The sequence below is a fragment of the Typha angustifolia genome, chromosome 4 (genome assembly GCF_048772165.1).
Source record: "Typha angustifolia cultivar Huaian chromosome 4, ASM4877216v1, whole genome shotgun sequence".
In the NCBI taxonomy this organism is placed as follows: domain Eukaryota; kingdom Viridiplantae; phylum Streptophyta; class Magnoliopsida; order Poales; family Typhaceae; genus Typha; species Typha angustifolia.
This window is the reverse complement of record NC_133242.1, coordinates 7,454,485-7,468,885: the sequence shown is the minus strand read 5'-3', so window position 1 is coordinate 7,468,885 and position 14,401 is coordinate 7,454,485. Positions and strand designations below refer to the sequence as shown.

Sequence of the window (14,401 nt, the reverse complement as noted above, 5' to 3'; positions counted from 1 at the left end):
ATCTACAGAGATACTCTTAGCGTATGACAGGGTATGCTCTGAGCTTGTGACATTATGGGTATCGAGTTTGGGGCCGGGTACCGTAGTCCAGCATGGTAGATGATATTCAGAGTTGAGATGGATGATGGTGATAGTGACAGGTATGTGGATTATATCTACCTCTGACGTATACGAGTATGTAGTGGTTGGCATGCATCATGCATTATCATTTATGTGACTACTATCATTGGATCACAGTTATTATACATGATATGGTATTATATTCGGTGATGTTATATGGTAATTTCATCATGTTATATAATTTCGGCTGAGGATATAATATGGTCATTCATGAGAATTGATTTCATTCATATATAAGTCGTTGAGGATACATGTATATATATTCATACATGGCATCATGTTGCTTTTTGATTCATATTATCCAGTACATAATTTACTCTCTATTTGGCTTCACTGATTCGGAATAAGATTTATTCACTGAGCCCTTAGCTCATGACTCTCTTTATTTCTTTTCTAATCCTTCAGATATTATGATACGTGATAGCGACTTGAGATATCATGATGAGGTGAACTATAGACGTGAAGCGGTGTAGAAGATAGTTTAACCAAATATTGAGTTGTACCATTATTTGATATTTGTATTTTATTGTATTGGATGATGATTTGTATAGTCCATGTCAGATTATAGTGCACTCGTGTAACAGTTGTTTAATTATATTTTGATGGTTTGTTGTGGCCTGTGTGGATCCTGCTAGATTAGGTAATGGTCTAGTGTATATCATTATGGACTTGGATATTCATATTTTAACAGATTTGTTCGGTTAATAATATGATATATTTGGTATTGGATTATGTGAGTATGAATGTAATAGCAGGTGTTATTTGATGATGTCATGATTTTATGTGTATAGGAGTGTATCTGTGCGTGACGGGCCTCGCCCGTATTGTCGCGTGCGCCGCGCGTGCTGTGTGGGCGCGTGGGCGTGCACGTGCCCGTGCCGAGCGGGGGCATTACAATCTATGTCATATTTGAGAGAGAATTATGATGATGGTATGATTTGCAGATTTGTTTATACATTGTCAAGAATTATATACTTTGATTAGTTATGATATGATATCTACATTTTATTTATATATTATATGCCCATTCATGAGATAATATTGATTACATATATATATACGTTATCGAGGATACATATATATATACTCATACATGATATCATACTTTTTCCTAATTTATATTATCTAGTACGTGATTTACTCTTTATTTGGCTGGCATCACTGATTTGGGATAAGGTCTATTCACTAAGCCTTTTACTCAAAACTCTTTTTACTTCTTTTCTAACCCCTCAGATATATGGTATGTGATAGCGACTTGAGATATCCTAAGAAGATATTTTATAATGATTTTAGTTGTATCATTATGGTATTTGTGGTCTCGCGCATTGAGAAGTTAATTAAGCCTGCTCCAAATGCAACAAAGTCACCGATGTGAAGATCGGCCCAAATGTCTATCGGCATTTCATCGAGGCTAACCGTGGTGGAGGATGGCATCTCGTTTGGTAAGTTGAGGGTGAGGCTCACAGGGATCTTCCAACCCTCACATGGATCCTTTTTCATCACCTTGAACACGACGCTGTACTTAGTACCTTCTATGAGCTCACTCATATCAAAACTCCCGATTGCCTCAAGCCACCACACCTTCACTAGTCTAGGCACTTCTACCAAAATATTTTCCCTAAATCACAAATTAAGGTAAATTCCATGAGTATTTCAGACATTCTTATATATATATAATTGATTACAGTACTGAAAATTAATGGAATTATAAATTATAATTTATATGCTAGAAAATTTGTAAAGCACCTATCAGACTTGATCCAAGTCCATGTCCAGTACTGCTTCGTCCCGCTCCATGCGATGGATAGATTTCTGGGGTACAACATAAAATCTTTACGAGCAATATTCCTAAAACTAACATCACCATCAGATTATAGCGCACTCGTGTAACATTCATGAGATAATATTGATTACATTTATATATATGTTATCGAGGATACATATATATATACTCATACATGATATCATACTTCTTCCTAATTTATATTATCTAGTACGTGATTTACTCTTTATTTGGCTGGCATCACTGATTTGGGATAAGGTCTATTCACTAAGCCTTTTACTCAAAACTCTTTTTACTTCTTTTCTAACCTCTCAGATATATGGTATGTGATAGCGACTTGAGATATCCTAAGAAAATATTTTATAATGATAAGCTAAGCTATAAGTGTGAAACGGTATAGATAATAATTTATATAGAAATAGAGTTATATCGTTGTTTATTATACTTGTACTTTATTGTATCAGACGATAATTTATATAATATATGTCAGATTATAGTGCACTTATGTATTAATGATTTTAGTTGTATCATTATGGTTTATCGTGGCCTATGTGGGCCCTACTAAATTATGTAGCTGCATAGTATGGTTGTTGTGGATCTAGATATGGATAAGTTAAACAGGTTTAACTTGATGATGTCATGATTTATTTTGTAATTGAGTATGTGAGCACTGGGTGTACTTGTGTGTGATGGGTGCCATCCATCCTATCGTGTGCATCACGTGTGCCATGTGAGCCCGTGGGCGTGCACGTAGCTGTATCGGGTAGGAGCGTTACAGTTAATCACTAGTTTAGTGGCAACCATCTTGTACTCAAGAAATTTATTGGCTACCATTTTTTTCAACATTTTTTGTCTTTTACTTTATGTCCAAGGATTTCGATAATTCTTTAGACGTTTTCATTGAACTATACACATTGTATAACGAGTTGTCCAGTCTGTTGAGGATATAATTTTGGCAAAAAAAGTTAGCATACTTATAGGCATCAATTGCAGCAACTCTCAGGAACTTACGATTGCCTTACACTCAAAAGGAAGTAAATATATGAGTGCCTTGTATAGGTACTCATTTTGGGGCCCAAAGCCCATAAGTAATTTAATATGTATATATACCATACTAACATTTCTTAAATATCTAATATAGTACTAAACTCATTTTTTTTAATTTTTTATTACCATAATACGCACTTTAGAGCTAAATTTTCATTCACTTATTTTCATGAATTTAAATAAATAAAATATATGACAAAAAAGAACTCTTTGAGCTAAATTAATTCTATCATTAATCTATTATTAATAATGTGTAGGCTCCACTTAAAACTTAGTTCAAAGTTAATAAAATTTCATATCAAATATATGATATTTCTAATACAAATATCATTTAATTTCATCCTAATGAAGATGGTGGTCGGATCATAACAAGAAGACATAAAGAAAGCTAAAGAGAGATAAAAAAAATTAAGGAAGACAATTCAATTTATAATCATACCATACCTAAGATACAAGCCATAAGAGCTAACTTATAAGTAACAAAAAAGGGTCTCAAAATCAAATAAGATATGCACAATTAAATTTATCTAAACTAGCCACCATATTTTCCACATATTGCAACTCTATTCTGTAATCATTTTCTAGTTTCTTTCTTATTGTGCTCGATAAATAGATAATAAATATGATAGTCTAGATGTTTCATCAGGTGCTATATTTGCAGCTAGCCCTCCCGATTTGTTAAAGATATTGCAACAAGTGGCATAGATAGGTAAGAAATACTACACAATTAATCATCAATAATGCAATTTGATGGAAAACATTGAAGGATTTTATTGACACATAACCAACACAAAGTACTACACACATAAGGTCTCATATTTAAACACACGGAGCATACAAAAGCACGCCACTTTATTTTAATATCATCAAGGGTGACGTGGGTAGTTCAAATAATTCATAGTAGCAATGGTGCATCTATATTGGCTTGATTTGCACCCCCTTGATAATGAGTCCGCTCTTGGGGTTGGTATTTGTGGTCTCGCGCATTGAGAAGTTAATTAAGCCTGCTCCAAATGCAACAAAGTCACCAACGTGAAGATCGGCCCAAATGTCTACCGGCATTTCATCGAGGCTAGCCGTGGTGGAGGATGGCATCTCGTTTGGTAAGTTGAGGGTGAGGTTCACAGGGATCTTCCAACCCTCAGATGGATCCTTTTTCATCACCTTGAACACGACGCTGTACTTAGTACCTTCTATGAGCTCACTCATATCAAAACTCCCGGTTGCCTCAAGCCACCACACCTTCACTAGTCGAGGCACTTCTACCAAAATATTTTCCCTAAATCACAAATTAAGGTAAATTCCATGAGTATTTCAGACATTCTTATATATATATAATTGATTACAGTACTGAAAATTAATGGAATTATAAATTATAATTTATATGCTAGAAAATTTGTAAAACACCTATCAGACTTGATCCAAGTCCATGTCCAGTACTGCTTCGTCCCGCTCCATGCGATGGATAGATTTCTGGGGTACAACATAAAATCTTTACGAGCAATATTCCCAAAACTAACATCACCATCAGTACCCCTCTGCAAATAATGTATTTATATATATTAAAGATTATGAGTAGAAAAATGAGCACTAGTGCATGCATTTGATGCATAAAACACTAATAAATAAACTTGCCATTGCTGTCAATTTTGGACCCTCAGTTGCCATCTTTCACTCTCTCTGTCTTTCTTATCTTACCTTGCTGCACTTAGATGAATGCACTGAGATGCATGCTTACAATCATATATAAAGGAACCAAACAAGGAATCTAGAAGCATTTATAAATGCATAAACAATGACTTATAATATATGAATGACCGGCTTAATGAATGATCTCTAAATTTACTAATTTAAGAATGACTCGCACAAATTAAAAATGACTTAGAACAACAACATATTCATATGTATACGGATATGTATTTCATTATAAATTTCTTTTCTTAATTTTAATAGCAGAAAATATGCAAGCTAGTAGGCTGTATTGGAAGCAACTCAGATCTTATCCTATCTTAGTTTTAGATAAATTTCAATATTATTTAGTCCCTAAAGACATGATTGGCATTAAGAATGACTTACTTAAATTTCTTTTCTTTTGACTTCCCTATCACCTAAATTCTTGATATGCATGACTTGTCATAGTATTGGATAAAATGCATGTGATCTATTATTTAGAAGGAAATACATGTGTTCTCATAGATAGAATAGTTGGTAGAAAGCATGAGGATACCCGAGTAGGCGCAAGGGTTAGGGCGTTCTTGGAGTTAATTAATCGCTTGACATAGTCGCAATCCTATGGCCTTATACCCGAGGTTAATAATTTGTGTGCACAGCAGATATTCGGATATATATCGTTCAGTAGAACATATGTGGCGAATTATCCTCATGTAGTTTTTATCAACTAGTTGGGTACCCGAGTCTAGATGATGATGATATCCTTAACGATTGGTAGGATATGATTATTTGATTAAAATACCCTTAACGGTTGGTAGGATTTGCTCTGAGCCTTCAAACTAGATTTGAGATCGAGTACCGGATGTTGACTATGCATAGTAGTCTAGTATGATGATGATATTCGAAGATGATATTAATGATTTAGATGTTAAAGAATGCATATTATTTTATTATCATTTCATATACCCGATTATCGAGTTGTCAATATGCATCATATGTGATTGCATTTGATATCATAGTATAGTTATAGTCAACATACATCATATGTGTAACAACCCAATCCCAAAAAAATATATATCAAATATATAAAAAATTAATTAATTAATTAATATATTTTGGGCACGACGTGGCCAACCACACTGTGGGGGGGTGCCACGCACCCCAGCTAACGTTGCCGCAGCCAACCGGCTATGACCAGCTAGTCGGGGCAGGGCCCCCCGCCGCCGCTGCCCGTCTTCGCCACCGCCTCTCTCTCTCTATCTATTTCTCTCCCCTTCTCAAATGCTCTCTCTCTCTCTCTCATTCCTCTCTCTTAAGCTTCCCCATCTCGGTATGCCGACGCCGACCACTTCGAACCATCGTAGTCGCTTCCACCGTCGTGCCATCGACGCCGGTGAGCCTCCTCCTCCTTCCTCCTCTTCCTTCTTCTCTTTCTCCCTCTCTCTTTTTCTGTACTACCGTCTTTGTCGACCACCCGACCCATCGCCGAGACTGGTGCTCCCTTATCACCTCTCTTCTCTTCTCTCCTTCTATCTCTCTCTCTCTCTTTCTATCTCTCTTTCTCTCTTTCTCTCTCTCTCGGGTTCGTCAGAACAGAGCCGCCGGCCCCTCCCCGTCGCCAGGTCCTCTCCTCATTTCTTCTTCTCCTCCTCTTCTTCTTCTTCTTCTTCTTCTTCTTCTTCTTCTTCTCCCTCGGCTTCTTCTCCTTCTCTTTCTGCATACTGTTGGGCTCGGTCCAACATTGTAGCAGGCAGTGCTGGGCTGAGCCCAGCACTAATGGCAGTAATTATTATTTTATTTATGTTATTTATTTAGGTATTTTCTCTTAATTAATGTAAATAGATTATTTAGACATTAACTATTTTAATAATATTATATATTCTTCAATATAATTATTACTAATTATAATTTGTATAACTAATGATTAATTAGGTATAAATATAGGTAATACTTATATTTATTTATTTATATCTCTATTAGATTAATATATAGATTTGTAAATTATAATTATCAAATTTATATACTTATATTTTTATGAGATACATTTTAAATAATTCTAATAATTTATTATACATTATTATTTTGTAACAAATAAAATCATCTGCTTATGTATTTAATTATTATTTTATAAACTAATGACTACATAGTCCCTAATTAATCAAGATATAATTTAATTATAATTTGGTTTTTATCTATATTTATATTTTTATTTTATAATTAAAAATCTAGCCAGTTATAAAAATAAGTAGAAATTCTAAAATCTAATAAATCATCATATTTTACTCGAATGGATTATAATAGGATAAACAACTAACTTTATATTACTTGAATATTTTCAGATCCCAAACCCCTTATTTGAGACCCCATGGACCTTGCTAACGATGAGTGTCACTCGGTTAATTAACAGACGTGAGAGATGCGTGGTTTGTATATTCTGATCAGACGGTGAGTAGTCTTATCCCCTAAACGTCTTTCTTAAATTAGGATATATTATATATTATGTACATGCATGTTTTGGCCTCCAGCATGATTATATGACTTTATCTAGAGATGATTTCAGTCAAGCATATTTTATCATGCATTTGATTAGGCTGATCTGGGATATGAATATATTGGTGATATATAGAGATGATTGGAGATGATTATACTGTTATGGTTTTATGTCGAGATGATCTCTAGCATGAGTGTCTATGTGATACACTAGCAAGAGTATGCATGTGTTAGAAACATGGTTGGAGTCTACATTACATTATTTTTCTCTTGGCTTCTCTACCACCTAAATTCCTGAGTTGCATGATCTGTTGCAGTACTGGATATATGCATATGATTTATCATGTATAGAAAATCATGAAAATAGTTGTGTATGACGATGTAATGTGATAGCTGGAACGGTATCTGGTCCGGACGGGTACTGGACATACTCTTAGCGTATGGCAGAGTATGGTGATAGCTGATGGTTGTACACTTAGCGTATGACAGGGTACAATTATCATTGATATACCCTTAGCGTATCGCAGGGTATGATTACTTTCTTCTGAGATACCCTTAGCGTATGGCAGGGTATGATTACTTTCTTCTGAGATACCCTTAGCGTATGACAGGGTATGATTTATCTACAGAGATACCCTTAGCGTATGGCAGGGTATGATTTATCTACAGAGATACTCTAAGCGTATGACAGGGTATGCTCTGAGCTTGTGATATTATGGGTATCGAGTTTGGGACCGGGTACTGTAGTCTGGTAGATGATATTCAGAGTTGAGATGGATGATTGTGATAGTGAGAGATATGTGGATTATATCTGTCTCTGACATATACGAGTATCTAATAGTTGGCATGCATCATACATTATCATTAATGTGACTAATATCATTGGATCATAATTATTATACATGATATGGTATTATATTCGGTGATGTTATATGGTAATTTCATCATGTTATATAATTTCGGTTGAGGATATAATATGGTCATTCATGAGAATTGATTTCATTCCTATATAAGTCGTTGACAATACATATATATATGTTTATACATGGCATCATGCTGCTTTTTAATTCATATTATCCAGTACATGATTTACTCTCTATTTGGCTTCATTGCTTTGGGGTAAGGTTTATTTACTGAGCCCTTAGCTCATGACTCTCTTTATTTCTTTTCTAACCCCCTAGATATTATAATACGTGATAGCGACTTGAGATATCATAATGAGATATTTTAAAGCAAGGATGAGGTGAGCTATAGACGTAAAGCGGTATAGAAGATAGTTTAACCAAATATTGAGTTGTACCATTATTTGATATTTGTGTTTTATTGTATCAGATGATGATTTGTATAGTCCATGTCAGATTATAGTGCACTTGTGTAACAATTGTTTAATTATATCTTGATGGTTTGTTATGGCTTGTGTGGGTCCTACCATATTAGGTAGTGGTCTAGTATATATCATTATGGACTTGGATATTCATATTTTAACATATTTGCTTGGTTGATAATATGATATATTTGGTATTGGATTATGTGCATATAAATATGATAGCAAGTGTTATTTGATGATGTCATGATTTTATGTGCACAGGAGTGTATCTGTGCGTGACGGGCCTCGTCCGTCCTATCGCGTGCGCCGCGCGTGGCGTGTGGGCGCATGCGCGTGCACGTGCCCATGCCGAGCGGGGGCGTTACAATATATGTTATATTTGAGAAAGAATTATGATGATGGTATGATTTGGAGATTTGTTTATACATTGTCAAGAATTATATACTTTGATTAGTTATGATATGATATCTACATTTTATTAATATATTATATGCCCATTCATAAGATAATATTGATTATATTTATATATACGTTATCGAGGATACATATATATATACTCATACATGATATCATATTTCTTCCTAATTTATATTATCTAGTACGTGATTTACTCTTTATTTGGCTGGCATCAGTAATTTGGGATAAGGTCTATTCACTAAGCCTTTTGCTCAAAACTCTTTTTATTTCTTATCTAACCCCCTTAGATATATGGTACGTGATAGCGACTTGAGATATCTTAAGAAGATATTTTATAATGATGAGTTGAGCTATAAGTATGAGACGGTATAGAAAATAATTTATATAGAAATAGAGTTATATTGTTGTTTATTATATTTGTACTTTATTGTATCAGACGATAATTTGTATAATATATGTCAGATTATAGTGCACTTATATATTAATGATTTTAGTTGTATCATTATGGTTTGTCGCGGCATGTGTGGGCCTTACTAAATTATGTAGCTGTATAGTATGGTTGTTGTGGATCTAGATATGGATAAGTTAAACAGGTTTAACTTGATGATGTCATGATTTATTTTGTAATTGAGTATGTTAGCACTGGGTGTATTTGTGTGTGACAGGTGCCATCCATCCTATCATGTGCATCACGTGCGCCATGTGAGCCCGTGGGTGAGCACGTAGCCGTGTCGGGTAGGAGCGTTACAGTTAATCACTAGCTTAGTGACAACCATCTTGTACTCAAGAAATTTATTGGCTACCATTTTTTTTCCAGCATCTTTTGTCTTATACTTTATGTCCATGGATTTCAATAATTCTTTAGACGTTTTCATTGAACTATACACATTGTATAACGAGTTGTCCAGTCCGTTGAGGATATAATTTTGGCAAAAAAATGTTAGCATGCTTATAGGCATCAATTGCAGCAACTCTCAGGAACTTACGATTGCCTTACACTCGAAAGGAAGTAAATATATGAGTGCCTTGTATAGGTATTCATTTTGGGGCCCAAAGCCCATAAGTAATTTAATACTTATATATACCATACTAACATTTCTTAAATATCTAATATAGTACTAAACTCATTTTTTTAATTTTTTATTACCATAATACACACTTTAGAGCTAATTTTCATTCACTTATTTTCATGAATTTAAATAAGTAAAATATATGACAAAAAAGAACTCTTTGAGCTAAATTAATTCTACCATTAATCTATTATTAATAATGTGTAGGCTCCACTTAAAACTTAGTTCAAAGTTAATAAAATTTCATATCAAATATATGATATTTCTAATAGAAATATCATTTAATTTCATCCTAATGAAGATGGTGAACAACTTCTTAGCCCTAAAGTACCATATCTTAATCCAATTGGTGCATTTATGTACCTCGTAAATAACCGAAGACTAGATATAGCATTTTTAGTCAATTTATTAGCAGGATTCAGTTCTGTTCCAACACGAAGGCATTGGAATGGAGTTAAACAAATATTGCAATATCTTCGTGGAACAACTAATGTGGGTTTTTTTTATTCAAAGGAGTCAAGTTCGTAGTTTATTGGATATGTAGGATATCTTTATGCTCCTAAAGCCAAATCGCAAACAAGATATGCTTTACTTATGGCAATACTTATTATATCTTGGCGATCTATGAAACACAGTGAGCAATTTGCAATTTAATTGCACTTTTTTTCACCTATTTGCAACTTTGCATTGAAAGTTATTATATTGGCAAAATCAGTCACTAAAATTTTATAACACCGAAACATTCTTGAAACCCAGAACCTAAAAAATCTGCATTCGTCTTCTCTTCCCCTCCTCTTCTCCTCCTCATCTCCACAAATCTGTCAACCTTGGCCACTGGAGAATAGACCAGGAGCTCTAAGTCATCATCAACCAAAAAGCCTCCAAAGCCCCAATAGTTTTTTTCTCCTTTTCTCTCTTCCCCATCTCTCACAAATCATCTTCTACAATCATGGCACCTCATCGAAAGCGAAAATTTATTGTAGTTCAAGATAATGGAATAGTTATTATCTAATGCATATTTGTTTTACCATTAGGATCAAGAAATCTACCTCATAGTCAATCATGTCTAAATTTGTGTGACTTCTTCAACGCTGACAAAATGGACAGCGAGAAAATGTTATTTTGATGTCATTGCACAAAAGTGGTAATCTGATGATTGGATTTATAGACATTGCTTCTAATGCTTTTCACATTTTGGCTGGAGTTCATTTTAATTAGTCTTATCTTTATTGATGATAAACCTCAATAAAATGAGAGGCTAGATTGGCCAGAGTAGGGACGAGGAAGAAGGATTGAAAGATTAGAAGTTGGAGAAGAGTTTTAAATAGAGTTTTATCAACACCAAAATCAGATTAAAAATCTGAAATTCAGCAAAATATTGTAAAAAGATGAATTGCATTCTTGAGGAAGAAAAATAGGAACAGAAGATAGAATTCAATCTGTATCTACTACGCTTCTATCTTCGGCTTGAAGTACTGCTCTAGCACCAAATTTGTTTGGATTTCCTTTTGAGGGTGCACAAATTAGTTCTTAATGCAATAATTCCCTAAATGCAAATCAAAGACTTTGTCATCACATGACTCACATGAAAAGCAAAATATTTGATCTAATTTGATCAAAAGCAAAATATATATTTTCGATCTAATTTGTAAATTTTACTATTTTTACTTGTTGAATTGGTTGCACTTTTTAAATTTCCATGAATCAGTTTGTGATTAACTTGTACATGGATTATCAATTAATGCACCTCATATTCTCTCTCATGCTCTCTTTTGCATACTTGTTTATTATTAATGTATAATATACTATTCTTCTATATTATATTATGTACTACTATATAAGTTTGTTATTTTTTTTAAAGTAATGTTCATTCCTTCACAAATATTAAATATTTTATTTTAGTACTTTAGTGGGTGTTTAATGTTGGATTACTTTACTAACTCTCATTTGGTGGCATAAAAAGTGTCACAATTGTTAAATCTTTTATAGAGACAAAAGTAAGTCTTATAATTCAATCTCTAGTTCTACTTATGGTTTATATCTATGATTCTTGTTCTACATATGTGTTCTATAGTCATCCAGCCAATAGAAATATTTTATTAGTTTCTTTGTATACAAATAGGATACTTAGAATTAGACTATCTTTTTTTATCAGCTTTTTAACATAGTTGATACATTCTTTGTCATATATATCTTTTTAGTGATCAAATATTATAATATGTGTAAATAAATATTATGTTTTTCAATACATGCATAAAAATTTTCCTGTCATTATTGATTCTTTGCAATATTTACCTATGTTGCAGATAATCCGAAAACAATGACTTCTTCGAAGACTTCTAAGAGGAAAGCTACTACCATAATGAGTGGTAAGAGCTTCAATCAACATTACGAGTTCAAAGTAAAGCCACTTAACGTTCGCTCCAAAAATGTGTAAATGAAAAGCCCATGCCCAAGCCTAAGGAAATAAAGGAAGAAATGAAAAATAATAAGAATGCAGAGCATGTTGTTAAACTCATATCACAATGCTATACTAGAGTTTTCGTGGAGGCAGCACATAAATATATTAGAGAGCCTCATATGGAGATTCTCTCTCAGACACCATTTGCTTGGTTTATTGAATTTCCTAGCATGGATTCTAACTTGCCATTAGTTGAAGAACTAGTCTCTTCTTGGAAGCCGAACAATTATTTTAGAGTTAGGCATCTTCTTCTTGATCTCACAAAAGAAGATATGGCAGTAATAACTGGACTACCAATTGCCGGGGCATCTTTGAAATATGATTACAATGAGACTGATGTATCTGCCGGCTTTGTGAGTCGTCATTTTCCTACTGGGGGCAAGCTACAATGTGCAGCCATTGAAAATGCTCTTAAAAATTATCCCAAAGTGATAACATAGAAGATGTGGGGAGTGAAGAATATCTGTGCACTGTGTATATATTTTTTTTTTCCTTCGCTGCTAAGTTTTTCTCCACTGGGCTTTCCTTAGCAAGAATTTAACGCGACAGTTATATGGTGAAAGTATGACCATCATAATTTGCACATAAGATATGCACTTGTTTTTCTTACTAGATTTTACTTTGCAAGGTTTTTAACGAGGTATAATTTTTGTAGCTGTCATCCAATTAACGAGGTATACTTTAATAATATCGAAATTTGAGAGGAGAGATAGGAGTGCTAGTTTGACTAGGTGAATAAGATATAAAATGTAATAGTAAAAATATAACTCTATATCAAAATCAGATTCGAAAAGCCGAAATCTACTAGAAAATTGAATACTACAGAACTTATTAAAACGAACCTCTAATCGGAAAGTGAAAATCAAGTAGAAGTAGGAGGAAGCGTAAAGCCAATAAAGAATATGAAAAGCATACACGGTAGATGCACAGCCATAATTTTTTAACATAGAAAATCGCTAAGTCCGTCAAGAGAAGAAAAGAAAATCATGAATCTACCAAAACTGGATCAATGTCTACCAAATCATTTATAGAAAGTAAAAGATTAGATCAATCTATTAGCAATTATTATTAGTAAATTTGTGATAAATCAAAAATCATATGAGTTGTAAATTATTAGTGTGAATTATAAAGACTAAAAGCACGTTTTAGAAGCAAGAAAGACTTTCCATTTGAGCAGTAGTAATCCATTCAAATGGATTTTTTCCAAGAAGTATTTTTTTCATAAGAATAAGAAAGGCTTTCAAACGAATTCCCGAAATGCTATTCCATTTGAACGAGATACACAGCTAGAGACAGATAGCTCTGGTGGGAATAAAGTTCAAATTAGAACATAATTTTTCAAAGTGCTCACATCTTAGTCTAGTAAGGGTTAAGGATTTTCACAATCTATACCACATCATTTGTAGATAATAATAATAATAAACTAGATCAATCTACCACATTGCTTGCAATACTTAGTATATTGTGTAAGTGTTGAAGTCCACATCTTTTGAGCGAAGTTAACTACCCTAGGATTATTGCCTTCACATTTGATATGTTGTACATTGCTGCAGATCACTCCTGAAGCTCTTCGTTGGTTGGTGGGTGTCATTGTCATTGATAACGACTTATTCATCTCCTACAATGCTCTTAATCAATTTCTAATGTATATAAGTCAGAGATATTTAGATGCTCTACTCATACTAAATGTAAAATATAGTTCATGAGGGAACTTTGTAATTCATAGTAGGACAATCTTCATAGGAAACTCGTATCCAAAACTAAACAAATCACTTTCTTTTCTAGATGCCACTTGGTTTGGTTTTCTTTTACGAAAACTTTTTTTTGCTAGTGTCCTGATGAGATTCTTGACTCGCCTGCTGAAATTGTTTTTCTTCAAACTTTTATTTGATTTGTTTGCACGATATGATCTTCACAAGTTATGTGACTTAATTATATATATTTGAATCTAATTAATGCAACTCTACTATTTGGTGATTTTATTTATGAACCATTACAAAATAATTGCACATACA

General features: G+C 33.5%; 1 protein-coding gene across 1 annotated transcript; it reads right to left on the bottom strand.

Annotated features, from left to right (window-relative positions):
- Positions 1-3,658: 3,658 nt before the first annotated feature.
- Positions 3,659-4,670, bottom strand: LOC140759473 (protein PHLOEM PROTEIN 2-LIKE A1-like). Its single transcript, XM_073096049.1, has 3 exons — positions 4,586-4,670; positions 4,358-4,488; positions 3,659-4,229 (listed from the first exon to the last, which is right to left on the bottom strand). The coding sequence occupies exons 1-3, from the start codon at positions 4,616-4,618 to the stop codon at positions 3,866-3,868; spliced, it is 528 nt and encodes a 175-aa protein (XP_072952150.1). The 5' UTR covers positions 4,619-4,670; the 3' UTR covers positions 3,659-3,865.
- Between the last annotated feature and the right edge of the window lie 9,731 nt (positions 4,671-14,401).

Coding starts and splice junctions, on each gene's coding strand:
- LOC140759473 (XM_073096049.1), bottom strand. CDS start 4,618: ATGGCAACTGAGGGTCCAAAATTGACAGCAATG. Junction 4,489..4,585: donor GTCCAAAATTGACAGCAATG/GCAAGTTTATTT, acceptor CATTATTTGCAG/AGGGGTACTGATGGTGATGT. Junction 4,230..4,357: donor ACTTGGATCAAGTCTGATAG/GTGTTTTACAAA, acceptor TTTGTGATTTAG/GGAAAATATTTTGGTAGAAG.